The 27,749-nt window shown below is 38.5% G+C and overlaps 2 protein-coding genes across 2 annotated transcripts in view; both read right to left on the reverse strand.

Annotated features, from left to right (window-relative positions):
• Positions 1-1,806: 1,806 nt before the first annotated feature.
• sp5a (Sp5 transcription factor a) lies at positions 1,807-4,160 on the reverse strand. The gene is made up of 2 exons (XM_056755330.1): positions 3,881-4,160; positions 1,807-3,479 (listed from the first exon to the last, which is right to left on the reverse strand). Exons 1-2 carry the CDS (start codon positions 3,929-3,931, stop codon positions 2,418-2,420), a joined length of 1,113 nt encoding a protein of 370 aa, XP_056611308.1. The 5' UTR covers positions 3,932-4,160; the 3' UTR covers positions 1,807-2,417.
• A 1,626-nt stretch (positions 4,161-5,786) lies between these two features.
• myo3b (myosin IIIB) overlaps positions 5,787-27,749 on the reverse strand; it is a 79,885-nt gene continuing 57,922 nt past the window's right edge. The window contains exons 34-37 of the mRNA XM_056755059.1: positions 17,180-17,280; positions 16,686-16,732; positions 15,842-16,029; positions 5,787-6,264 (exon numbers count right to left, since the gene is read on the reverse strand). Of these exons, the coding sequence (XP_056611037.1) occupies positions 15,882-16,029; positions 16,686-16,732; positions 17,180-17,280 (296 nt within the window). The 3' untranslated portion in view covers positions 5,787-6,264; positions 15,842-15,881. The remainder of the gene's footprint in view (positions 6,265-15,841; positions 16,030-16,685; positions 16,733-17,179; positions 17,281-27,749) is intronic.

Raw genomic sequence — 27,749 nt, forward strand, 5'->3', positions numbered from 1 at the left:
TTTATGCGTATGTCTCAGACATGAATACTTAAGGGTTTTTAAGACCCTGAGAATAATTTTGATAAAGTGTATCCAGTTTTTCAATAATACAGAATATGATTGTATACTCAGCTCATTCATTAACAAAGAAATTTTTCCCACTCCAATACTTGCATGGGATTTAGATATTGAGAGCCACAGAAAATCCGAGATTCTATCAGAAGAGCTACAAGTTTGAAGAAGTGTGACTTTCTTGATGTGGTTTTAAAAAGGAAAAAAAACATTTATATTAAAAGGACAGACCCTCAGCCAAAGGTTACAAATAAACGTGCTGACAATAACAGTAGACAATTGATTGGGCTGAAGCAGGGAAACACCCTCGACAGGTGGTCAGTTTATCACAGTTTCATGGGGGAAATTATTTTATTTAATTGTATGAAAATTAAGTTTAATTTTTGTTTGTATTTGATAATTGAGAAATCTTGTCTTTCACAGATGATTCCAGTTGCTAGTTGTTAGGGTCTCTGCATCTTTTGAATACAAACCTCCTAAAGAGATACTCACACTCATACTACACACAGGAAGATATCTGGAAGATTTTCAAATCTCACACCCCACTGACTCCATAGCATGTGTTTTCCCTACTATGGCAGTAAATGGTGGGTGAGATCTGACATTCTTTCAAATTTCTTCCTGTGTGTTCATGAAAACAAAGAAATGTACACAGGTTAAGAAAAACCTAAGGGTGAGTAAATTATGACATTTTTTTTCCTTTTTGGGTGAAGTATCCCGTTGCCTCACGATGCCATGGAAGAACCTTTTTCTCTGGTTTCTGTTTCTTTGTGGAACCAAAAATGGTTCCACGGCATCAGTGTGAAGAACTGTTTAAAGAATGAATACAAACATAATAGAGCAGTAATTTACTTAGTGAGGCGCTATTGCAGGACAAACATAATTAGAGAGAGTTCAGGGACTGAACACCTTTGCTCAAGTGCCTTGAAACCCCCTTAAAATATATATCATACGTACATCCTTAAATAAGTCTTAACTGTTATCTGACTTTATTTTTATAAATTTCAATAAATTTTGACAAGACATGCAAAACAAAACAGACCACAATGTCTTTCTTTGATTTAAAAAATATGAAATACTGAAAGTAGTCACAAGGCTTTTAGAAATAACAATCCATCACCTTCTTTCTATTAGGAGTGAATTTCCAGAAAACACTTCAGCGAAACGCAGACTTGATTCAGTTTCATAATCAATATCAGAGTGTAAACAAATGAGATCTGGATTGAAAAAAACTGTTCGTATTTAGATGCAGTTGATTTTAATAACCTTTATTTTAAGATGTTCTTGTTACAGTGTTCTTACTCAAATAAGCACTGAATAATAATACTAATTAGTGAATTTACTAGTATGGCTTTGATGCATAATTTAATGTTATTACTACATCTGACCTACAAGAAAACAATAAAAGAAGGTGCTACTCATGGTTGTAATGTTCTTTTTTTTATCGAAAATTCACATGGACACTATAACTAAGTTTATATAAGAATGTGTAAAAAATCACCCCAAAAACTTTCATTCTCATAAATGTGACGCAAGCTATTCTAGATAGTGAAATATAATGCTATTATTACATGTTCAGAATCAGACTGTTTCTGTTATTTTCTGTAAAATAAATGATATGTCTAAATGAAAAGGAGAAAATACAGTGGTGGTGATTTAATGCTTGCTTTATTGTCATTTTGGCTGACTTTGTTTTTCAAATCGTATAATTTGCTGTCTTGGGCGGAAAATCATATCGCCACATGTTTATGATACCAGAAAGTCAAAACTCAGTGTTTCATTCTAGGCTCAGTTTGGGCATTTACACAGTCACCAACTTACCAACAGTTTCACTGTTTCTCTGTCACACTATAAAACTTTAAATTCCACATTTGATCCCTGATTTTCTCTTCAAAAAATAATTTCGGTTCTCACCACTTTGTTTAAATGGAATGTACAAGTCATACTTTTTATTTTCACACATTACTTCATAGGTTTAACAGATTGTTTTTAATAGCATGCTAGACACCCCACAAGGAGTGAAAAACTGTCACTTTCATTCAACAAAAGCTATCAATGTATCTACAGGATAAAGAAATCTTCCACCGAAGACAAGGATCTCAACACAAGTTAAAACTTGTTAATGTTTTTGGACAGCTCAGAAATACAAAACATTTTCCAGGGTCCCTTTAAGAACTGTGAACGACTTGAAAAGTTTATTTACATGTCCGAAGAAGGCTCCCAGTCCAGTAAGTCTCGCGAAGCTATTTCAATGAAAAGTACTGACTTTTTGAAAAATAAAATAAAAAATTCCAACATTTCGACTCATTAGAATCCTGAACTTTGTCAAGATTTTATTGCACTAGTCTAAAGCCATCTATAGTCAGCTAAACAGGTCTCAAGTCTTCTCTTTTCACATATTCAGAGGTCTTTTCGTGACTTTTGCTTTTCTTATTCTGGTGCGTCTTGACATGTTTGGCCAAGTGATCGCTCCTCATAAACCTTTTGCAGCAGTCCGGACACACAAAGCGTTTTTCTCCGGTATGAGTCCTCAGATGTCTCTGTAACTCGTCCGACCTTGTGAAACTTTTCCCACAGAAGAGCCAGTTACACACGAAGGGTCTCTCTCCCGAGTGCCAGCGCAGATGCGCTTTCAGGTGCGAGGTTTTGCCGTATACTTTCCCGCATCCAGGAATGTGACAGATGTGCTGCTTCTTTTTCCCGGGCTCGTCGCTTGAGCTGGATGATTGACAGTTAGGACACCGACATCTCCGGCATCGGCGGGCGGTGGCAAGCGGGGACTTGGTATGGAGAAGAGCTGCGATTTGGGTCTGGTACTGCGCAAAGTCCGTGTGTCCCAGCACCAGACCCCGTTGGATTGGAAAGCGATGGGGGGCGAGAGTTGACGGGTGATTGACGTGGTTGCCTTGTTGAAGGCTCCACCACGGTATATCGTCCCCAGGGTTCGGAGACAGCTGTCTCTGCTGGTGATGGACCAGGCCCGAGTGTCCCGTTACGAAACCGGTCATCGCGGGTGGGATCGGGGTCGGTGCTGCGTAAGTAACCGCGGGGACGTATGTGGGCGGGCAAGATGATTGTAACGACTGCATGGAGCACGGCAACATTTTCACGGGGGAGAAGTCATAAGGATATGTGGGGTCAGCCGGAGGGGTCAACGGGAGCTCATGGTGGGAGGTGTACGAGCCCTGCAGGTGAGATTTCGAGGATAGTCCAAAGGAGGAATTGCTGGAAAGCGCGGACGGGGGGGTTGCCTCGTTAGTCCACGGGTGGAAAATCCGCGAGGGCGAAGCTAGGGTGCTGTCGAAGGGAACTTGAATAAAGTCCGTGGGAGTGGTGCCGTGATGGTGACCGATCCGGTTACACGTAGCCGCCAAAAGTGCCAAAGGAGAATGTTTAGTGTTTTCCGGCGAGGAGTTTGGAGTGCGATCCTGCATCACAAAGAAGCGCCAGAGTTAAACATCCATAGGTGACATAGGTACGTTAAAGTGTATGTGAAAACTTTGAACTACAAAATGTATCTGTTTGCTTTTATTTTACAGTGCGCAAGGAGACGACGCATTACGCATTAGTGTTATTCCATACGATAATACAGTAGGCTACTAATATTTTCTAAACATACCATAGACAAGCCGCTGATCAAATTGAGATTCAAAGTTAAGAAAAGTTTGCCACAATTTGATGTGAAATAAAAAAGTTGCAATGCTTCGTTTAAGGCGCATGTTTGCTTAGTTGTTTGTTCCAGCCCGCACGCGCCGTCTATATTACGCGCTCTACCAGCGCCGAACAGGTTGAAACACATTTTCAATAACATCTCAAACTTTTCACCAACCTGAAGAAATGCCTGTAGTGTTTCGTTCCGCAACACAGCCACAGCTGCCATGGCAACACTTCCTCGAGTTCCTCAAGCTTCCCAATTCAAACAAACCAAACTCGGTGCGCCGAAATAAGGCGTTCTCGTGGAAAAGCGCTTCCTCTCCTCCAGCTATCCTCGGACTATCTGAGAGAGTGAAGAATCACTTCTTAGGATTTGATAAGGACTTTGGTGGGCCGCCAGCCAGTCAGGAGTGAGATTTATGACTTTGAAGTTCGCCGCTGCCCAATCATCAAAGAAGAGCGGCTCTTTGAGAGGGGGAAGCAAATCCTCTGAATCCACACAAAGCTCCTATGGTGTGTTTGTTGGTCTGGATAAAAGGGCTGATTATTAAGGGGGGATGGGACGGGTGGGGATAAAGGCGGGACAATTAATGAAGTAATCACTATGTGGGAAATGTATATACACAAATAATTGGATTTTCTTGATCAAAGACCCCCTCGCCGACTGGAGACCCCAGCTATTGGATGCCGGAGTCACCCGATCCTCCTTTCTGTAATTAAGGTTTTGTTGTGCGACAATGACACTGTGTGTTATCTCCTGAGATCTCGATCGCGCTTATGTGATCACTTCAAGAGGAAGAAATCATTTGACTTGGTGTAAGGTTCACGCAAAGCCTTCTTGTGGTCTTAATAATCGCAAACAGAAACAACAGTTATTGAAAAAATGTCACATCGAGGAGTTTTCATGATATCAATACGCGACGATGAAAAGTTATACGCGGAAATAACAACACAAGTGAGCAGATATGTTACATAACTGACCACGTTTGAAGACCAACAAAACTTTTAAACTTTTCTTCAACTGGCAACACAACAAACAATGACAATAATATTCTTGAAAGTTATTCGCAAGTAATTGAAACGTTTTGAAAACTGTTAAAATTGCAATTAAAAAGGGCCCAGGAAAAACGATTCTTTGTTACCAAAACTATTGAACAGGCACACGGATTGTCCTCACAGCAGACAAATGATTTAAGAATGAACAACCACACATCTCATGTCAGTAATACTTAACCCATCAAGGTGTGAAAGTGACATGATGATGATGATGTCTTAGTTCTGTGATGCGCAGTTAGAGGTTGGAAAGAGGAGGAGATGCAATCTTTGAGAAAGTCTGAACATTTTCCAGTTCTCCTCCCTCTGCTCCACCCTGAACCAGGCAAGCTTTCGGTGCGACCATGTGACACCTCTTTTACAAGCATAAAGCGCCAAAACATAAAGGATCTGAAATGTAGACTGCTTTAAGTTGAGTTTTGCAGGAGGAGACAGGTTTCTTTAAAGGTTACAGACTAAATAAAAAGAAGAAACTTTGTACAAGCGAACACCCACAGAGACACGTCTCTAATCTATGACTTTTTAAACAGTCCCTTTCCAGCAGTTTGGAGTGGTTGATATTGAAAGTAGATCAGCGCCTTTGATGGGATTAAGGTTTCTCCTGCTCTGCACACAGAAGTGGGGGGAGAGAGGGGGGATATCCCACTGGGACAAGGGAACAGCTTGGTTTTCCTAAAGTCCATGAAAGAATGCAAGTGGGCACAATTCAGTTTTTTTCACCTCTAGTTATAAAGTGCATGCCATTTTAATTGTGTCACTCCAAGAAAGTGTATTCCTAAAACAGAAACACATGTTTCAAAGGTTGAAATTCACCTTATGGTCTTTGAAAGTTGACAAGTTTCTGAAAATGTTGTTTTTTAAGTTAGTGTTAAATGAGTGGACAAACCATGAAAAATTAGCAAACTTATTTTTTTAATTTCTCATACAGAATACAAAACAGCTGAGAAAACAGTAAGACGAACATGGTTTAAAAACAAGCCAAACACAAACATGTCATTAAAGCAGTGTATTTTTCCATGCTTCTTTTCAAAACTGTGCTCCCATAAGTTTTCAAAGATCAATGTAACCGATACATACTTGCATTAATAGCCAATGATGCAGCATTGCTCTTATTCTATAAAATCTATAAATCACTTTTTGGACTGCAAAACAAGATTATGTACACACTGTTCTGCCAGACGCAAAATACTGTATTGGATTCACAAATCAAGGTTCAAAAAAAGAAACAATGGACCACAAAATGTCACATCTTCTCATTTCACTCATCAAATTATATTTGGCAACATATTCTTTTAAATATTAAATTGTACATTTAAATATTTAATATCAAAAGGCTGCCACTGAAAGACATAAAATAATTCAAAATTTTAATAAAACTGATGAATTGCAAATGTGTCACTTAAAATAAATACACATATAAAAGACTGAGAAAATGATTCATACATAAATGATTATTCCTCACGATTACATACACACGTTTTGCAGCCAAAGGTAGAAGACGGAGATCTATAAAAAAAGAAAAGATCAATTAGTTTTCAGCAGTTTAAGATCAATGAAGTTACTAAATCAAATGAGATTTAAAGAAAGTAAAACATCAGTTTATGATAAGAGTTGAACGGTGACACAAAATTTGAGAGCGGGTCTTGACAGCTCTGACTGCGATGGTGAATCTTTGGTGAGTTTTTGACTGTTCGTCAACAGTAAGTTTCATGTTAGGGTTCTTTTGGACAGGTCAGAGCCGATGTCTAACTTTTCATGTGCTCTGGACAGACAGCAGAAGAAAATAAAGAAAGAAAAGAAGAAAGACAGAGTTCCACATCTGTCTCGCACACAAGCAGGAGAGATTGAGAGCGAGAGAAATGCTCGGGGCTACCGGGTACGAGAGCCTCTGTAATGGTGTCTCGTATGAGAAAACATCTGTGAATTTCCTCAGTGATCTACAACAAAGTCCAACTCAGAGTAGTCACTCAGTGGCCCTTTGAAGTCTCTCCCTGACAGAAAGCTGCCATTGTGTTCTGCCCTCGACGCCGTGTAGCTTGACTCTGCTCTTGCTAATTTTCAACATTTTCCCCTGAAATCCGATAGCGTTGCTTGCTCTCAGGCCGCATGCTTAAAAGGCTGAGCTGAAGCGGTGCGCCGACGGGCCTCAGGTCAGGGGATGAGGGAGAGGTCGCCCCTTGAACACCCGCCCGGCGCTGTGTGTGGCATTAACGCTTTGACCTGCTCTGTTCCCACCGGCCAGTGGTAATTGTTAGGGTCACGTCTGGCTTTCTTGAGCGTGATCAGAGGTTTTGGAATATACAGAGGGGCCAGAAGACGTAGTTCAGGAATATTGACTTATTTCAGATTTGAAGAACTATATTAGCCAGTGTGAAGCCTAGTGCAGATGTCTTTCCTTGAGAAAATTGACACTATGTTGCTGAATTAATATAATTTTGTCATTTGAATCTACAGCGAACATTCAAATTTAACTGGAATCTCAGCAAACAAGCTTGTACACAAATGAACGTAAAACAATGGTAAGAATGGCAATTCATAGCAGTGGATGATGTTAAAAGAGTTATTCAATAAAAGACAAAAACTGTATTCCCCAAAGGCTGCTCCTTCCTGGTCCTTTCATAAATAAAAATAGACTACATTGTAAAAAACAAGTGCTTTTACAGAATTTTACTGTTTTGTGTGTAACTAAAAAACATGTATTTTCAGCTATTTTTGATTTAGAGTAAAATCACAGAAAAAGAGAGCAAATTTACAAGAAAAATGAGAAAACATAATTTTACCGGTATGTTTCTAGTGCCCCCGAGCAAAATGTTTTTTTTCACAGGATATTGTCACAGTTTATCTTTGAAATCACAGAAAAAGACAGCAAATTTACATGAAAAACAGGGGAAACATGTAATTTTACAGGGAAAATATTTATGTTTACGGTTTATTTCTGGCGCCCCAGTTTGTAAAACTAAAGGCCAGCATATCTTGGCCAATAAATAGTCAAGACCAAAAAAGAGAAATCGAAGAAGCAGGAGACTTCAGCACTAATCTCCATTTAATTGCACTTGTCTCTAGGAGACATGATTGAGATATTAAAATGGTCTCAATTGTGATTTCCCCCCAGTGGGATTTCCCATTCTCTTTGTCTTTTTTCTTCCTTATGAGGATCCGAACCCAGAAAGAAATAGATTGGACACGTGTCTTTCCATTGCCTGCCCTGAATATAAGGAACAGATATGTTGTTTTCCTTCTGAATGTAAACGGGTCCCGGCCGCTTCCCTCACCGTTCGCCTCCTTGCGTTTACTCAGTGGCAGCTGCGAGCACCATCTGGGAGGGCTTCAGCAAGGCCAAACAAAACAGGTTACACCTTTGGCCATGCCAAGTCCTGTAGCCTATTCCTGGTCTGTACAAACAACAGGGGCTAATCACAATTTCATGCTCTGATTTTCCCCAGACCTCTATCCAAGCCCCGCAGTAAGAGAAACTTTAGCTCATTTGCAGGAGATATGGGCTACATGCGCTCCCATATGGCCACGTGCAGGTCTGGCTTTATTAAAGACACAGATTTTCATATTTAAAAATGTTCAAAAAGGTTTGGTCCTTTGGAATTTAAGAAGCGTTTCTTTTAAAAACACATTTACATGTTAAGCAGATTATTTTATTTCTATTCGGACACTGTCTGAACATTGGAGAAATATGTCATATCCTCCACGTTTTATATTTTCCTTTACATTCTGTGGTGGAAATTACATTCCAAACCTTTTTGTAATAAAATGGGCAACTTATGATGTGACATAAATGGCTCAGAGAATGTGTTTGTTACAAATATATTGAACCATCTTGTTTATATTTTACTTAACCCTGGTTGATAGAGTCTAAACATCAGAATAATGTCAGTCTATGAACAAGTTTTCTTTTAAAAAAAGGAAAATAAACACGGATTTTGGAAAACAACTATTTTTTTAGGATTTCTGTGAATTAAAATGCACGTCATGTGCCCATTTATGAGGAATATGTACTGTTATGGATCTGACTCTCCTGATAATGACACTTACCTGAATAAACCATGCACTTAAAATAAAACGAAGGCTTTAAAAACTTGAAGAGAGACATCACATGTATATTTGAACCACCTAATGTTGACATCTGTGCTGTTAGCATAGTAAAAAGTGATGCTAAAAACTTTTTTTATTGATGGTAAAGTTGACATTTTCACAGAATTGCCCAAATGGCTCGCTACTATGGATAATTTATACATGCACTGATGTCTCTTTGGTAACCAAGTAAAAGAAAAAAGAAAAAAGAAAGAAAGTGGCAAAATTGTATGCTGTATAAGAAATAACCATTAAAAACCCATACATGATTTAAAAGATTTATGATTATAGTTATAGTAATGATATTTTAGAGATGGACCAAGAGAAGTCTTGGTAAAACATGAAAATAAAACCCAATTGCCCGGTTTCACACACAAGGCTTGAGGTCAGTCACAGACTCAAATAAATACTAGAGCCGTCTAGACTGAAAAGAGCTTAAAAAGTTAAAATATGTCAGTGCCATTGTTTTGTCTCAAAATGCACACTGTGCAAAACAAAGGCCTGCTCCTAGCTTAAGCCAAGCCTGGTCTGTGAAATTGGCCAATTATACATTACGACCCGGTTTCACAGACAAGGTTTAAGGCTTGTCCCAGACTAAAATGACTATCTTAACTGAATATAACTTGGGCAGAAATATCTTAAAATATATAAGTGCCATTGTTTTGTCTCAAGATGCACACCAGTAATCTATTCTTCCACTGTATTTTTCTAAAAGCGACATACTGTAAATATCTTAATTCAACTAAGGCATAGTCCTGGCTTAATCCAAGAAGTGTCTGTGAAACTGGGCCTAACCTATATACAGAAAAAGGCTTCTTAAAAAAGTAGCAAAAGTATGATGTCACGGTAAAACGGTTTCCAAGAAGAAAAAAAACAATCCTAGCACATAAAAGTCTCCATAAATATAAGACGCATTTTTAAATTAGCACACTTCTTCCAATCCGTTCACAGACTAAAGTCCAGTTTAATAAAACCTTACTCTCTAACTGGGCTAACAGCTCAGTAACAACTAAAGCAAACAACGAATACAGGCCTGATTCGGCCACAAGTCCATATGCAGCGGTGTAAAATCTCCTACTTTCATCCCTCCGGTATTCGCTCAGTGCTCATGCAAATGTGGGTAATTCAGCAGGGCACAGAAAGCCCTCAACAAATTGCAGGTGTTAGGAAGCCGAAACAAAGGCCACTACAAGCCCTAATGGCATCCAGCATCATTAGCAAGTCTTTGATGTGCGTACTCCACTCGCTCTTTTATCTCCTTCTCCCCCTCTCAGGCCTTCTCTTTCTACATCTTACGCTACCTCTCGCTCTCTTTCTCCTCCGTTCTTCGTTAAATCAGTCTTTAGGGAGCTCGCCCGATCCTGTACCCGACATCTGTTTAGCTCTTACTGTCTGTCTGTCACAAGTCAGTCAGAGCCGAAGCATCGGCGTGCTAATCTGCAAATATCCTACCCGTTTATTTCGAAAGGCAGAGGGGATGCTAAGACGACAAAGTGAAGTGTTTACTTTCATTACGCCCGTGTGATTACGCGACGACTTTTACAAAAAAAGTAACTGCGAAGTAAGGAACATATATGTGAGTGTGTGTGTGTTCTTGTGTATCAATAGCAGGTTACCTGCTTTACATCCCAGCAGGTTTGAAAGAGGCTTTGGAAACACTGCTATTCAAAACTCTTCCTTTGAACTCTAGAGGATATAGAGGCAGGACAATGCCAGTCTATTTGTGTTCCTCCTTTGAAGTCCACCCTGTCTATTAGTGCGAGAGCGTGTGCTGTCTGACAATAAATACTCCACTATCTAAAGATTACGCTCGCAAAATATCTGAAAGGTGCCACATTGCTGTGCATACTTGGGAAAGAAAACACGCAGTTGAGAACAAACAGTTAAAATGGAGGAAAGAAATCTTTGGTGGGGTGCGGACCACATTAAAAGAGACCGTCGGTAGCTCCAGACGCAAAAGCGCTTTAATGAGTGGAAAGAATAGGCTGTCCTGGTTTTATGGAGAGTTATTGAGATATTAAAGAGCACAGGTGCAGGCCAACATTGTTTACGTCAGCTAAGCTTCTGACACGAGATCTTGGATATCCACTCGCTTTGACTGTCAATAAAAGGATTGCGCTTGACAATCAAAGTCGCGGCGAGGATTATTTCCAAAGCCAGGTTGAATACGCTCCCTGCTTTTCAGTCGTAAACTTGATGGCACGCACAAATTCTTCAGTTTGATTGTGTCGCGGGTAACCGCCGAAACTACTGAAGGACAGTCCTCACCGGAGGAAGACTTCTCACGAGCACAAACACTAGAGAGCTTGACTTAAATGGATTTGCACGGCAAAACAAGGCCGAAATAATCTAGGGAGCAAGATCTTACTTAATGGATTCAATGTTTTTTAAAGAGACACTCGCGGGTGTTACAGTGACCCATTTCAGATGGCGCTCTTCAGAAAAACTAAATATTCTCAGACAGGGAAAAATTCTCGCAGAATATTCTCATTACCGCCGCATCCGAACTCAGTGAAACTGGACACGCCGGCTACCATTAGAACTACTCACGCACACAATCGTATGTGTTATTAGAGGGATAGTTCACCGAAAAAGAAAATTCTCTCTTCATTATTTTCAGTCCTGTATGACATTCTTTTTTCTGCAAAACTTAAAAGAAGATATTTTGAAGAAAGTTGGGAACCGAACAGTGACGGCTACCCATTCACTTCTATTGTATAAAAACCAGTGCAAGTCAATTGGTACTGTCGCTGCGGAAGAAAGAAAGTCATAAATGTTTGAAATGACAAGAGGGTGAATAAATGATGACAGAAGTTTTATTTTTGGGTGAACTATCCCTTTAAGAGAAAGAGGCAGAGAACGGTTATTCACTTTTACTGGCATTGTCAATATTTTAAATTATTAACTATTTAATTAATCAAACTTTAACAGGTAATGCACCTTTTTAACTGTCATTCAAGTATGTACATTACTATTTTACGCAGTGGCTTATTTGTATGAAATCTAAGGATCTCATGACGACTTAATTTATAAATAGATTCACATTCCTGTAAGATTAACGAGGAAAACATAAAATTAAATCAAATATAAAAGTTGATTTTATCATACTTTAGCTTTTCTCCTTACAACATATAAGCCTACACTGTGAAAAACAGACAATTCCTTCATATGAATACTGCTTATTAGTGATAACTAATTAGTGAAAGCGTTTAACCCAAAAATTGCCATACAAAAAGTTAACCAGAGAAACACAAACAAGAATATGAACGTTTTCATGGATTTACATTTCCTGGATATGAAATTTATAAAAATCTACTCACAATTTTACATAAGACAACAATAACAATTGGTTTGATAAGAATCAGATTAACTAAGACTTGCACACGTTTAATAAGCCCAAAAGCTTCGGTAAATTTGCTAATATATGCAACGTAAAATCAGGGCAAAACTCTATGTTGTTCGTTTTTGTTACGCGTTAATCTCATCAAAGAACAAATGGATGAAACACAAGTTTAAGGTTCACTAAATTTTGCTTATTATTGAAAAAAATCATTTATCAAATAAAGTTTCCTTGACCGTAAGTAAATTTGTAACAGAGAGACAGAAAGAGATTTTTAGAGAACAAGATCTCTCTACATCTTCACTTAAAATCAAATTTTGTTAAGAGCCCGAGGGGTCAACAACTGGAGATGAACTAGAAGATATGCAAATGAATAACAAGAACAGCGCTACGAATTGGCTTGTGAGAGGTTTGGTCCTGTGCATCTTTCAGAATTTGTACAGCAATATCAGGACAGGGCATCTTTAATGGAGGTGTTTGGAGAACAGTTACAGAAGAAACATGTCTAATGAACAAACTATTGAAAAATATTTCAAAGAGCAGCATGACACTCAGCAATATCTGTGTTTTGTGTCTTTGTCTTTCTGCGGGGGGATCAAACGCAAGGAATCACTTTTCATGTGCTAATGTTATCTGCCTCCTACAGGAGAATTGTGATTAATGATTCTATCATTATTGGTTTGATAAACTGTGTTTAATGAAAGAATTATCAGAATGGGAATCAAAAATAAGAAAGGCATTGGAGGATATTCCTCAAACCCTTCATAAGCATGAGAAGCTTTGAAATGCAGATATTGCCTGACGCCATGAGATAAGGTCAAACCCATCACCGACAGCATGGGGCTGTTTTAAACACCAAATATTCACTAGGGCTGATAATATTTGCTTTAAAGCTAAGATTACAGAATTGCTTTAGAGAATCTTATATTCATCTGTAGTACCTTTCATTTATGATTTTAGTGGATGTACTACAGTATTATCCTCAGGTTTACTCACAAAAGTGGCACAACAAAGAATGACATTAAAACTTAAAAGTATGAACACAAAAACTGTGAGAGTAGGTCCTGCAATCCACAAAATTTCAACTCATACATTGTTAAAACGGTATGTAAGATACGTACACTGTAAAACTTTCTTGTAATTCCGCAGCAGGTTTGCCAGTAATTTACTGTAGACTTAATGTAAAATTTAGTTTAAGCATAAACTTTCCTAGTTTATATATTTTTCTTTCATAAAACAAGTCTTAAAATAAGTTATACATATTAAATATTTTCCAGACAATAAGAGAAAAATACATTTTGCAGTGTTGCTGTGCTCTTCTCGCACATTTTGAATCTCAAAAGTCAAAGTGTTTTAAAGTAATTGAAAACAGTACTAATTGGAAAGTATATTAAGTAGTAATTAAATCTACAGTAAGTTACTGGCAAACCTGCTGCAAAACTACAGCAAAGTTTTACAATGTTTATTGTCACCTCAGGTTCTATCTGACATTTCTCGCATTATGGAGCTATTTTTCATACAACTTATGTACATATGTCAGGGTTTTTCTTTAAGTTCTGCACATTTTTGGGACTTTTTTTGAGACCACAGGTTCTATACGGTCAAACTCTGACTTGGTTCCAAAATGTTCTATTTGTGAGTTCATCAAAATTTTAAATGGACACAAGAGGACCTATCAGGTTCAGTTTTTGTTGTTCACTATTTTCATCTGTATTCAATTAATAAACCCTAACCATAAGTTCTAAAATGTCTTTACAATACTACTTTAAGAGATAATTCATCAATTTTTTTTAATTCTTTCATCATTTACTTAATCTGTAAACCTTTTCTTTGGATGAACAGAGAGAAAGATATTTGGACGAATGCTTGCCAGTAGGTGACCCAGAACTGATTTCTGTCCTGAATTGATCAAAATATCTTCTTTTGTGTACACAAACAAAAAAAAATCTATGGTAGTAAATGTGGTCCAAGCATTCTTCAAACTATCTTTATCTGTGTTCATCAGAACAAAGACATTTAGACAGATTTGGAACAACTCAAAGGTGAGAAAATGAGGACAGAATTCTTATTTTTGGGTAAACTATCCCTTTAAAGGTCAAAGGTGAAATGTCAACAATTTAATTAATGGGCCAATCGGTCATATACTTATCTCTAAAGAGAAAGCCATTTTACATGTAACACTGTTTTGTCCAGGTTCCTACCTTTCCTTCCTTTAACCTTTTCAGCTCTTTGTTCCGTCTGTGGAACACTGAATTCACTTTTAAATGATAATCTATTCATGATTTATTAACCACAACATGAATTGTGTTAAAAAAGTAAAGTCTAACTCTCTGCTTATTTCTATTTGAGCGATTTATTTGGTCAGCAATAATCTGCCAAGTGTCTTTTTTAGTAAGAGAGTCTGTTTGTCAATTAAAACCATTTTTCAATAGGTTTTCAATCATATTTTAAGTTTTAATTGTGAATTTTGATTGTGTATTCTCAATATATTTAAATGATTGAAAGTAAATTGTAAACTTATGGAAGGACATCCTGACTTTAGGTGTTCAAATACTTTTTGTCACTCCTGTACATATGGGAAGAAAATCAACAGGAAGTCCGTCCTGAATATTACCACACCACAGGATGTCATCATCTCCACAGCCAGTGAGCTCTGTCATTACATTCTTCATTCATTCATGCCATGTGACATCCGCACTGTCTGTCGTGTGCATAAGGGCAAAACGCGTTGTATCTGACAGTCTGTCACAGTAAACACAGAAAGTAGAGTGAGAAATAGAAAGGCGTTTCTCTCGATAGCAGCTTGACTTTAGCATTGTTTATCAATCCATGTGTGAGTACGACTGTTCACAGGCAGTGTGAGCCAGGGAAACATGTCAGCTATAGGTTAGCCTCTGTTGTTAAGTCGCGGAAACTAAATTGATTTGCATACCTACAACTGAACCAATGACAATAGTCTCGAGTGCTGTCTTAGTTCACCCAAAAATTTAAATTCTGTCATCATTTACTCACATTGGATTTGGTCCAAATCAGTATGAAATTATTTGTTGTGATCAACACACAGAAAGATATTTGGAAGAATGCTTATAACCAAACAGATCTCGACCCCCATTGACTCCCATAGTAGGAAAAAAGACAATGCTAGTCAAAAGTGCCCCAGAACTGTTTGCTGTCCTACATTCTTCAAAATATCTTAATTTGTGTTCAACAGAACAAAACAAATTATGATTTCCTACTATGGGAGTCAAGATCTGTTTGGTTATAAGCATTTTTCCAAATATCTTTCATCAGAAAAAAGAAATGTATAGTGATTTGGAACAACCCAAAGCTGAGTGGATGACGATGACAGATTTTTAATTTTTGGGAAAAGTATCACTTTAAAACACACTCTTAATGGGAAACGGTGTCATAAATTACCAAGTTACCATATTTTGTGTGATTGGAAGCTGATATGAGCCATTGAAGAGGGTAAAATAAACAATACATTTACTTTTACGTTACAGTTCCCTGACATGTTCGGTCACAAAAACTTTTTATACCCCTCCAAAAATATATTAAATGTCACTGTTTTAGGTTTTACTGTACTTGATATTTGCCTCTGTTGGTTGGTCAACTCTAAATTTAACTGTGCACAGTCACAGTGATGTGTGCTGCTCTTACCAGCTGTCAACAGGAGTCAGAGTTGTGGGCGGAGCGCAACTCATCTGGAGGAAATGATGGGAGGGGCAGGAGGTGGGGCAGTCGGGGGGTTTGGGAAGGGGCCCGATAATCCTTCCTCCTCAGGGACGGACTCTATTGCAGACAGTAATTGATAATATTCATCCTCTCCGTCCAGCCGCTTTACTTGCCTGAGAAATGAGAGAGATTTCAGTTTTTCAAGTCAAAATTAAGGCTCAGAGGAACTCTGTTGTGTGTATTATTTAGCTAAGTCTAAATGTGTACAACATATAAAAGTCCTTAAAAATAAGCTCACAAGTTGATTTATGGCACATCCGTAGACATATTCAACCAATTCTATAATTCTGGGTTGGACATAAAAGTGTATAAAAGAATAAGCTCTAATAGTGTATAGTCTTTTTAACAATTTTCTCAACCAAAAAATCCTTAACTAATTCATTCTATTTGGGTCTGTGGTGTGACCAGTGAATTTTTATGTGTTTTATTTAATGTGAGGTCATTAAAGCTGCATACATATTAATAAGTAACAATTCTTTAAAAATAGCTTTAGAAAAAGGGGTAACTAAATAAATACAAGCAGGTAAACGTGTCATACAGAGTGTGCAAGGATTAATTCGTCCTGGTTGAGGTTAGATTATCCAAGCTTAACTCCACAGACAGCGAGGTCACTATCTCACACTTATACCACGTTTTCTATCCTCCCAAAAATGACAGAAGCTCTTATTTTCAGCTGTGAATTTGCATGAGGAGCAAACAGAGCCTTCTCAGCTCCCCCTTCTTGAGCCGGTGGGGCGTGTAGATACAGAGATGGAGAGCTGTTATTTACCCCAGTTTTCTGGGCTTCCTCTTGCTCCCCTGGTAATCCAGACTTATCTGCAGAGAGAACGAGGAGAGATCGCACACATCCACGCAAACACACGCACACATCCACGTAAACACACAAGCAATCCACGCAGAGTGAGAAACATCAGCGAACATGCGCGAGAGAATCATTAATTTTTTTTCAAAGTGATTTTGTGTTGAATGTGTGCAGATGCTGATAATATCAGAAGTCACAGCATAATTTTTCTTGATCAAAGCGCGCTGGGCTGAGGCTGATGAGGCAGGCGTCTTGCTCGGCTTTGATAAACCACATCAATTATTCACCGTGAAGGGAGACATCCTCACATGAAAGCAACAGATAAAGCGCCAAAGCACATGGTGGAGACAACAGAGCGGCGTGGGGGTGGGGGCTCGGGGGTCTGGCACAGGTAGCTTTAATTGTATTATCATCTGGAAACAAAGTTAGACAAAGGCTTCCGTGCGAGGCTTTGAACTCACGTTAAGATGGTTGTAATAAAGACTGTCTTCAGGGCTGTTCAGGAGCTTGGGCTGCTGTCCTCTTCGCCGAGGGGCGCGGTGATGCAGCTTCACCAGTGGACCTGCGGGACAAACACACACGGATCAGAGTCGCGTCTCCAATTGTGTCGCCCTGCAGGAAGCGTACGAGCGCAGCGGTGCGAATAAAGCTGACAGCTGTGACTTACATCACAGACACGCTCCAAACAATACGGAGCATTTTCTGGTGCTTGCGTGTACAAATCTCGCTGACATGATGCTAACGTGTTGTGGGTTGTTGCCGGGGCATTGCTATGTAGCATTTCTGTCAATATTATTGAAGATATGAACTCAGTATGAACTCAAACACGTCTGATCCAAATTATACAATTGCACATGATGTTTCTTATACGACTTCACTCATTTTACACCTCTATACTCATGCTCCATACTTTTTATTTCAAGCAATTTTAAGACGAAGAACTCAAGTATTCTTAACTACGAGGGTTTACACCAACACTTGGCCGTGGTTGACCTGGCATGTATAAAGTATGCATTGATCCTCACTATTCTAATACCAGCATGGCAAGGAATCTCGTTTTCTTCTGGATTCTTACACTCGCTTCAAAGTACGAGCCGTTTAAATATGCAGTATGTACTTTTCGCAGCGTTCCAACAATCTGATCTACGGAAATTCTGTCGGTTTACAATTATCGTTGATCAAACAGCATGTCAGAAAGAAAAGAAGAGAGTCTTGTTCGCGTTCACTCGTAACCTTTCAGATCTACAAAAACGACAAAATGAGCCGAAATCCAGGACACCTTTCTACCGCCGCATGTATATTTAATATCTGGGCCTGTTTCATCTCGTCTTCACTTTAAAAAAAAGTCAGCGCTCCGCAACTCATCATCTTCCAGATCCTCTGTAAATCTTCTCCAAAACAGAGTTCAGTGACGTACTCGTTCTGTAGAACGCTACAGCGTGATGGCTTTGAACAGACTGCGGAACATCTCTATCCTTCCACACTTCAAAGCGCTGAGATTCATGCTTTCTTTTGCTGGGTGTAATTCTACTTTGCATAGATTTGACGTTCTGCTGCTTCAAAGACGTTTGAGGTGAAGGTGGTGTACTTCACTACTGTATAGTGGTGCAGCTGTAATGGGTCCTCAGTTCTAGGCCGGAAGTTCTTCAAATGGGTCAAAGCGCTCACTGTCACACGCGAGAAACATTTTAACAAGTTTAAATGAGATTTTCTCAGAAGTTGACTTTCCCATCAAGCTGTGCCTTGTTAAGGAGCTTCACACTGAAACTGCTGCTCTGCATGTCATTTCATGATTGTAAATTAAATCTAATGACATAATGTCTTCTCAAAGCAGAATTCTAATATTATCTTAATATTAAAAATACAGCAGAAAAAGTTAAATTGTGAGAAAGAAAATGTAAAAATTACAGTGAATAAGAGAGCGAAAGACAGCCGTCTCCCTGTTGAATTCTCTCCCACACGGTCTTTAAGTAGTCTGACCTTGACTAATTAGTGATGTGCCGATCATTGGGTGGGTTAGACCTCTGCCACACAACACATGTGGGTTAGTGCCTGATCCTCCCCCTTTGTCTGGGAAATCAGCCCCGTTTGATCCAGAGCTCTCCCTCAGGGCCGTTGCACTTCCCCTGATAGACCAGCAACACACAGGCTGCCAACATTCTACTAAATGCTCTCCATCCCACCCAGGGCCAGTAAACCGAAGTTGGACAAGCTGCACAGAATTGCCTCAGAATAACTGAATTGAATTACTATTGAAAATGAAAACCAAATTCGTCTCAGTACAATAGTTAGTGTAATGTACCTTTCACCTTTTCTGCCATTGGCAGACTCGTGAACAAGGTGTCACAGAAAGACATTAATGGACTAGGGCTGTAATTTTGGATGCCTTATATAATTTGTTCATCTGCATTCATTTTAAATGGCATTAAATCAATACCTTTATTTACATACACATCAAGTCACCCATTGGGGGTGCCTCAAGGCATGATGCTGGGCCCACACCTCTTCTCAATATACAAGCCATGTGAAATGATCTTTCAAAATCTACCTCAGTATCCCTTCCAGCCTTCTAGGTCCTTCCTATAAAAAACAAACTTTAACACAAAAATGACTAATCCCTTTGGATAAGGGAAGCTCTCAATCAATCATGATGAATCACTTGTGTTCTAGTATACGTCAATGTAAAAAAGCTGAAATAACTAATAAAAGCCTACTGATAATAGAAAAACTAGTTTTTGTACAGTTTCGTACATTTGCTGGGACACATGAAGTAAAAGGCTTATGCAAAAGTATTAAATCACTATAACCCACTCCATGTGTGTGTTAGAAAGGTTTGGTCAGACTTAATTCTTTATTTAGTACTTATTGATTTGTCTTATGAATGGTGGGTAGAAAAGAAGAAAAAGGCAATAAAAATCTCTCAGGGGTTGAGTGTTATGTTTCACCATTAGCCTTGCATATTGTAAATGTTTGTACTTGATAGATAAAAAGGCTGTGAATTCTTCTCAGAGAGAGGTTTTAATTTGACGAGACTCGGGCCGCCTCTTAAAAAGCACCTCTAAATCCCTCGAAAATCAGAAAGCTTCTGAAACTACATAAAAGAGATGCTTTAAGGGGTTTTAGCTGTATTAACGCGGGAGGCGTATTGATTCCCGTCGCTCAAGTGCGTTGATCACCTGACATGTCTGGGGCTGGGACTGGGCCGAGCCGCCGGGGTTTGTTTGTACAGATGGAGGGGGGGGTGTTTGTATGGCAAAATCATCAGCAGCACTCTTTGATGTCTAAATGAAGCATATGCAGACCAGACCGTACACACACCTACAAACACACCGCTGCACAAAGAGACAGATAAATGTGTATAGAGAACACTAACCCACATACCTACACGCTCACAAATGCACAGACAAAGACACATACAGACTGCATTCCTAAAGCCTTCCAAACAAAGGTACTGGACAACAATAAAGTGAGACACTTCAAGGCCAGTATGGAACTGTTCTGTTACTCTTTATCACCATCGCGCCGAAATTGTTCTCGTTGCTTAATCGTTCCACTCCGTGCCGATCCATGCCAGCCGGTACATAAATGGTTTCATTTTCCAACGCAGGGCTGATAACAGACATTTTTCGAATGTAAACACAAACGCGTCATGACCTTGGTAACAAAAGAGACTGAGGTATAACACCTCTGGGCGGATTCATTAGCACAATTCAGCATGGTTAGACATCCAAAATTTTGTTGATTTCAATCAAAATCAAGCATTTAAAGCGGTTTTGTTCATGGTGTGTGCTGCACAGCAATGATGCACATGTTAATGGTTCATCTCAAGTTTTGACCGAAAAGTACTGGTGATAAATATGCCATACAATTCTGTGGACGTTATAATTGAATATATTTGATATTGACACAAGGGAAGGGCACATGTCTACAGAAAGTTGTTAGTCTTACATGTAGCTTTGTAAACTGCTGGTATCTAGAATGAGTTTGATTAGCATTATATTGTTCATACACACCAAAGGGCTCTCTCAACTTATATTGAACAGTTTGTCAATTATTACATATTACAATATATTACATACATGAAAAAGGTAAATTAAGTGACATGTTTAGTTATATTTTATTATTTGTACTTCTTTTCAGTCACAGAGTTCTTCAATTTAAGAGTAGTTTGGGTAAGAGAAGATTCTGTAATTTAATGCAGCTTGGAGAATTGCATTCAGGAAAATTTGGGGAAATTGTAATGTTCAATCAATTTTTGGAATGAAAATAAAAAAATATGCATTGAGAAAAGTAATATGGTTTTATATATAGTATACTGTCAATTGAAAATTGCGGATAGAAAATCGGAATCGGCAAAAATTGGAATCGGCAAAGAAAATTGCAATTGGTGCATCTCTAATTATAAGCTTTGTATCGTACCCCTCAAAATCCACCACAGACCCTCGGAACATAACAAATCCCAATTGAACCCCTGGGCGTGAGTACTACGTGTAGCTGTAACTTCAAACTGCCGTCATGATAAAAAAGATGCTAAGTATACCAAATACTAAAGTAGCAAGTCCGTCTTTGCTCTTGGTTGGTGATGATGTTGTTGGTTAATGTTATAAATGTGAGGTGTCCTAATTATTCCATTTCACCATTCACTCACCCTAATATAGTCTTTATCCAGGTGACTGTATTGGAAAACAGTGTATATTAGCGAAACAGAAATGACTGGTTTTGATGAATTTATTCACAAAATCCAAAATGACCTCCCAGACAAAACACATACTGTATCCCTGGCATCAATGGTCATGGAAAATCCGACATGATACCAAGAAGAGTCTTCAAATCCAACCAGTCACACCTGAAGAGGATGAAGGGAAATCCACCCAACTCGTCACCAGGACATAAACTGTAGTATCACAGATGCTCATATGCTAATGCAAGGGACAGTGGAAGAGAGACTCTTATTTAAAGTCTCATTTTAAAATCTCAGTAGTCACAGAGTTACTCTCCCGTGTGAAACATCCGGTGTGTGTTTCTCTGTTTCTCTCTGACATTAAGAGGATTTCGAAAGTTGGCACCGAGTTGACTAGACTTTCCCATGATGCAGTGCACAGTTATCTCACACCAAATGAAACAGGAGCAGAAGTTGTTATATTAGCAGGCAAACGTGTTATATAACATTGCAAAGATGATAAAGATATGAAGAAGCTCTAGAGAAAGTGCAAGAGAGAGAGAGTGGATTGTATGGCTGGCATCTATGAGATTAGTGTGACAGGAACCCTCCCAACACACCAAAAAACGTAACTGTGATGATCTGACATGACATCTTGCCTGCGGCCGACACAGTCAGCGGAGCAGCCAATTAGACACAGTCATTGAATTTAGTTCAGCACAGGCAGTCTGGCACTTTCAAATGATCTCTTCTGATGCTGACGCTAATGAACAGAAGGCCAACGGAGAATGAGAGGAGCAAAAATATCTGAAGATTTTTAAAACACTTATTAATTATACTCACAAGTATGTACGTATGAATTGAAATCACACATACAATATTAAACTGTCAGGGCTTTAGATAAATACTTTTAGGTTTCCATGTTGTATGGGGATCTTCCATAGACTTTTATACTGTACAAACTGTATCTCTACATATACAGTATAACCCTCACCCAACCCCTAAACCTTACCTCGACAGAAACATTTAGCATTTTTGCAATTTCAAATAAATACAAATTACTTTTGTTTAATGACTACATTGGTTTCACTACCTTGTGGGGACAAGTAAAAAAATTAATCAAGTAAATTAATTGGTATGTTTAATTATCTATACGCGTTTAATATTCTATTTCAAAAGTATTTAGCCTTCTTTATTTGTTATATTTACATTTATTATTAATAATAACATTATAAAACACGACTCATCAAAATGTAATAATAAATGTAACTAATGTAACTAAATATTCCAGAATAAATCAGAACTGTTATATTTTAGCCTCTTTGGTGTCATCATATTTTGCCTAAAATGTATACAATGTATTTTGGGCGTTTCCATCTATTCTCTCTATTCCAATTGCCTGCTTTTTATTACTTGATCCACATCCTCTGCTTGAAAAAAATATGTTGGCAAAATTAAGTTTTTCTAATTTCAAAATGTTTAGAGATAATAATAACTTTTCAGTCAAGTGACCCAAAACTTTTACCGTAGTGTGTGTATAGGCTACAGATAACTTACGTAAGAATGTTTGCTGAAGTTAGTAAAGAAACAATTGTATTATTTGGACGGATATCTTCCCGTAACTTGTAGCTTCTTATGTAACAGTTTTAGAACAGATCAAAGAGATGTCAGCGGCAGCCCAACCAAGTAAAATCATATAGACATAAACTACCTAGAGGAAATATGTACGTCACTAAAGTTAATCCATCAAGTCAAACTAACCAAGCATGACACTATCTCTTCATGTGCACACGTTCATTTGTTTTGTTACTCATTTCTGCTAATCCTGTAAAACTTTTGATCTTGTTTTTGATGATGCCTTCAAATGACACGCTGAGGTGTGTTTCACAGCCAACACACTGAGTAAAGCCCAGATCAGACTCCTGGAACACTCCCACACCCCAGAAACCTTCAGGCTAATGTTTAGCTCTGCCATACGCATGTAAATAAATGAGAGACGGCATCATAAAGTGTTTCTTTCTACATTTTTCTTTATGCCTTTCAAGGGCACTTATGTACGAGGAATAACGCATCATTGTCTTTCTACGGCCATACTTTATAAGTGAAAGTTAGTTCTCTTATGTGGCTCTCCGGTAAAAAGGATCAGACTTCATGGTTTCTAAAAGCTGAGCTCCTTATGCTAACCCGCTTTATGAGATTATGCTTTTGGTAAACATACATGTCACTTGTGAGAAAACAAGAAAGGTAAATTATGATGTGGCTGAAAGAGAGAGAGAGACTCTAATCTCTCCCAAACTTTAAAGGATCTGCTGAGGTAACTTTCAAAATGCTGTCAACTACAGAAAATAAATAATTTAATGACACAGAAAATTGTTTTACATGAATACACTTATGTAAGTCCGCTACGCTCCATATGATGCATGCAATGTAGTGAGGTCATGTGACAACAATTTAAGTGTAACGGTAAACATGATTTTTCGTGTTTTTTGTTGTGTCTATATCCACACAATTTTGAAACTCCAACATATTCCTTTAAAGTTCTATTTTCTATAGACAGTGTCAAAGCAACAATAGATGCAAATGATATGCGCATGCGTGCGTTCGTGGCCTTCCCTTAACTTCCTGTACATATTCACAAACAATAGAGTGTCTGTAGATTATTTCTGCAAAACACGGAACAAAAACCGATAAGAACGGTTACTTGGCTAAACTTGCCCCTCCAATATTTTAAGTTTAGACTGCGATACCAAGCTCAACCACTAGATGTCAATGTTCCGCGAGGTTTCTTTAAATGCGACAAAACTTCAGGGCCCATTTAACAAATTGTTTATATAATAAAATGAACATGCAACAAAATTCAACAAATTGTTTATTTGATACAATTATTATACAATTAAATAGGAATATAAATTAATAAAAATTTTAAACATAAACAGTTATATTATGAGACAGACTGATTAACAAACACAGACCGGATGTTAACTGCAATCCAGGCGTGCATGTCTGATGAAACGGTCTGTACTTATTTTATTGCATTATTATGATACTATACTTGTACTGTAGGTCAGGTGTGATGATGACCATCCTGAATCATTCAGAGACTTGACAATGTACTTAATGTCCAATAAAGACAGGGAATGTGTGTCTGTATTTTTGCATGTTGTGTCCAAATGGTTAGAGGTAATGAGTGTGTGAGAGAACTACAGTGTGTGAGTGTGTGTGTGTGTACTGACAGTAGCAGCATGAGAGACAGGAAGTAAGCAGAACTCCAGACATCTGGCTCTGCCGTCTCCCCTGACACAGACACACACTCCTATCTCCTCTGATCAAAGTGTGCCCTGCTTTCCCCTCCACAACACACCCACACAACTAACATCCACATAACACACGCTTACACGTGTTCTGTTAATAGACAGAACCAAGCCTGCAACAAACTCCTCTGATGAAGGAATCGAATGTGTTCTTATGACTCAACTGGCAGAGCAATGCAAAGGTCAGAGGTTTGATCCCATTAAAAGTTGCTTTGAATAAAAGTGTCTTCAAAATGCATTACTGTAAATGAAAGAGCGTGTGTGTGAGGACAGTCCAGTCAGCAGTTCTGTGTTTCGCATATTTGAGGTGAGGTAATATGACTCAAATAGCTTTAAATAACCTGTCAGAGACATCTGTGTCCTTCAGTACATTATAAGTGAGGGAAACTAAAGTCAGGACACACATGGACCATTCACAGTTCCTTCATTGACCATAAGATGCATATTACACAAACAAAAGACAAACACCTGCAAAAATATACAACAGGATTGCTTGAATGCAACATAAAACATCCGCAGTCTGAACGGGTGTCTTCAGTCCACCGGTAAAGAAAATTTCAAGAATATCTGGTGCAGTTTTCTGCAGTGGAATGCTGTTTGACATGCTAAACTGTGCATTCACTTTATTTTCCATCTGTCAAAGGTCCAGTAATCTTTTTTTTTTACATTTACATTTTTGGAGGGTCTATTGACCGAAATGCAATATAATAAACATAGCAACGTCTTCAGAGGTGTATAAAGACCTTACATGATGAAGCGTTTTGTTTTCATTACCTTACAATGAGCTATTTTTGTCTACATACACTGTGGGTCCCTGTACATTAAATTTACCATCTTGTTTCTACAAGAGCTCGAAATCCATGTTTGTAAATATGTTATCTTCTTTACTTTTCTCCAAAGAAGCGAAAACGTGAAGACAGTTTATGCCATGTTCACACCTAACGTGTTTTCATGTGAATGACATGAAAACATCACGTGACGTGGATTGTCTTCACGAGTCCGGACGTGTCAAACAGTAGATGTCAATAAATTCAAAATGTTTCGCTTGTGCGAAAGCGTGTGTTTGAAGCAATCACCACTGGCCAATTCGCATCATTTTCGGCGCCCGGCACGAGTTTGCATCTATTGGGGTTGTTGTATTGACGTATGCTGTGTCTGAAACCGCTCCCTCGCTCACTCCTTCACTATTCCCAATATAGCGAATGACACTTGAGTCCACTATATGGAGAAGAGGTGAATGAAAATGAGTGAATGATTTTGGACACTGACGTAATATAACCTGCGTCTGATAGTGGTGCTTTATTTAAAATATAATATAAACGTTAAAGTAAATAAAACTGGTAGACAGTTGTTTTGTTCTCTTCATTAACAACACATACAAAATCGTGACAAAATGGTAAAGTTCATTTTCACCTTATTTATTAAGCAATCCATGACGCCACACAGGTGTAATATAACCGTTATTTCAAATGTCCTCGACACTACTGTCAGACACAGGTTATATCACATCAGTGTCTGAAATCGTTCACTCATTTTCATTCACTTCTTCCCAAAATAGTGGACTCAAATGTCATTCTCTATATAGGGAATAGTGAAGGAGTGAGCGGTTTCAGAGACAGCAATTGAGAAGTAGTTCACTCAGGTTTCGGACGAATCTACAAAATGGCGCACATCCAATACAGTGCACTAGATAGGAGATAGGGAATAGTTTCAAAAGCAGCTTTTGTATGTAAATTACTCGCGTTTGGAGTGAAGGTAGAATTAGTTCTCTGTCGGCCTCCGTTGAACTTCGTAAAGGAGGGGTGGAGTGAGCCGCTGGTAGCAATTCAAAACCTCATCGCTAGACGGCGCTAAATTTCTTACACTGGACCGTCAAATAATCAGTATTTATTTAATAATACCATATTACAAATAAAGTTGCGATTTGGAAAAATATCAAATTTCGGTAGTTTTCGACACTACCAGAAATTCATTTTTAGATAAAAAAAACGTTATTTATTTATAATTTCAGATAACTGTACCATTCTATGTGATGTGTGTGACAACATGATCTCAAGTTTCAGACAGAGAGTGGGGTCACCTGCTCTTAGTCTCACAGAGTAAGCAGCTGTCTAACCCAGGCGGGCTGTGGTGATCTGACAGTAATCCAGTGCCACAGCAGTGCAGAGCGTGTTACATTATCTGTCTTAATCCGGTAATCCGTGGACACACGGCTAATCTCAATCCCACCCCCACGCACACCTTCCACCAGTAATCACTCTAATGATGGACCCCCGGCAACCAATCTCAGCAGCCCCGCCCCTGCCATCGCCCCTGATTGACACACCTTCCCTTCCTCTGTACACACACAGCTCGCAGGCAGCTTTCATTAATGCAATTCACAGCCCAGGGCAAAACACAAAGCAAACATATGTTCAGCAAATATGTGTGTTTTGGTCTTTGTGTCGCTGTGACTGTGAACGTCTAATAGAGTCACTGGCATGTGAGCCTTTGATGTGATCGGTGTTTTTTTTAAAACCCTTGTTCAAAGACGCATCTCTCATCCAAATAAAGCTCAGCCAAACCACAAGCTGATATGACAGAACGCGAGTATTTAAAGAGCAATGGAGGCACGGATGGAATTAAAATAAAATTTCACCTAAAACACAAAATCCTGTCTTTTTTACTTACTCTAGGTATGACTTTTTTTAAACACACATGCACACAAAATAAAAACAATAATTTATACTATGTTGAAAAGCTGTTTTTGGTCACACGGAGAAAGTATACAGGGCCTGCGAGGTCCTTAAAACACTATAAAGGTAGTTACATGATTTGAGGACTTGACTTAACCATCAAATGTATTTCTAAAGCACTTTTCACAAATTGACATATAAATGGAGTAGTAACTGAGAGACATTAATAGAAACAATTTTTTTTAAGAGACATATTTCACCCAAAAATTTAAATTCTGTCATAATTTTTCGCCTCCAAATCTGTATAAATGTCTTTGCTCTGAATAACACGGAGAAAGATATTTGGAAGAATGCTTACAACCAAACAGTTCTTGGATCCAATTGA

This window comes from Triplophysa dalaica, chromosome 8 (genome assembly GCF_015846415.1).
Source record: "Triplophysa dalaica isolate WHDGS20190420 chromosome 8, ASM1584641v1, whole genome shotgun sequence".
Classification (NCBI taxonomy): domain Eukaryota; kingdom Metazoa; phylum Chordata; class Actinopteri; order Cypriniformes; family Nemacheilidae; genus Triplophysa; species Triplophysa dalaica.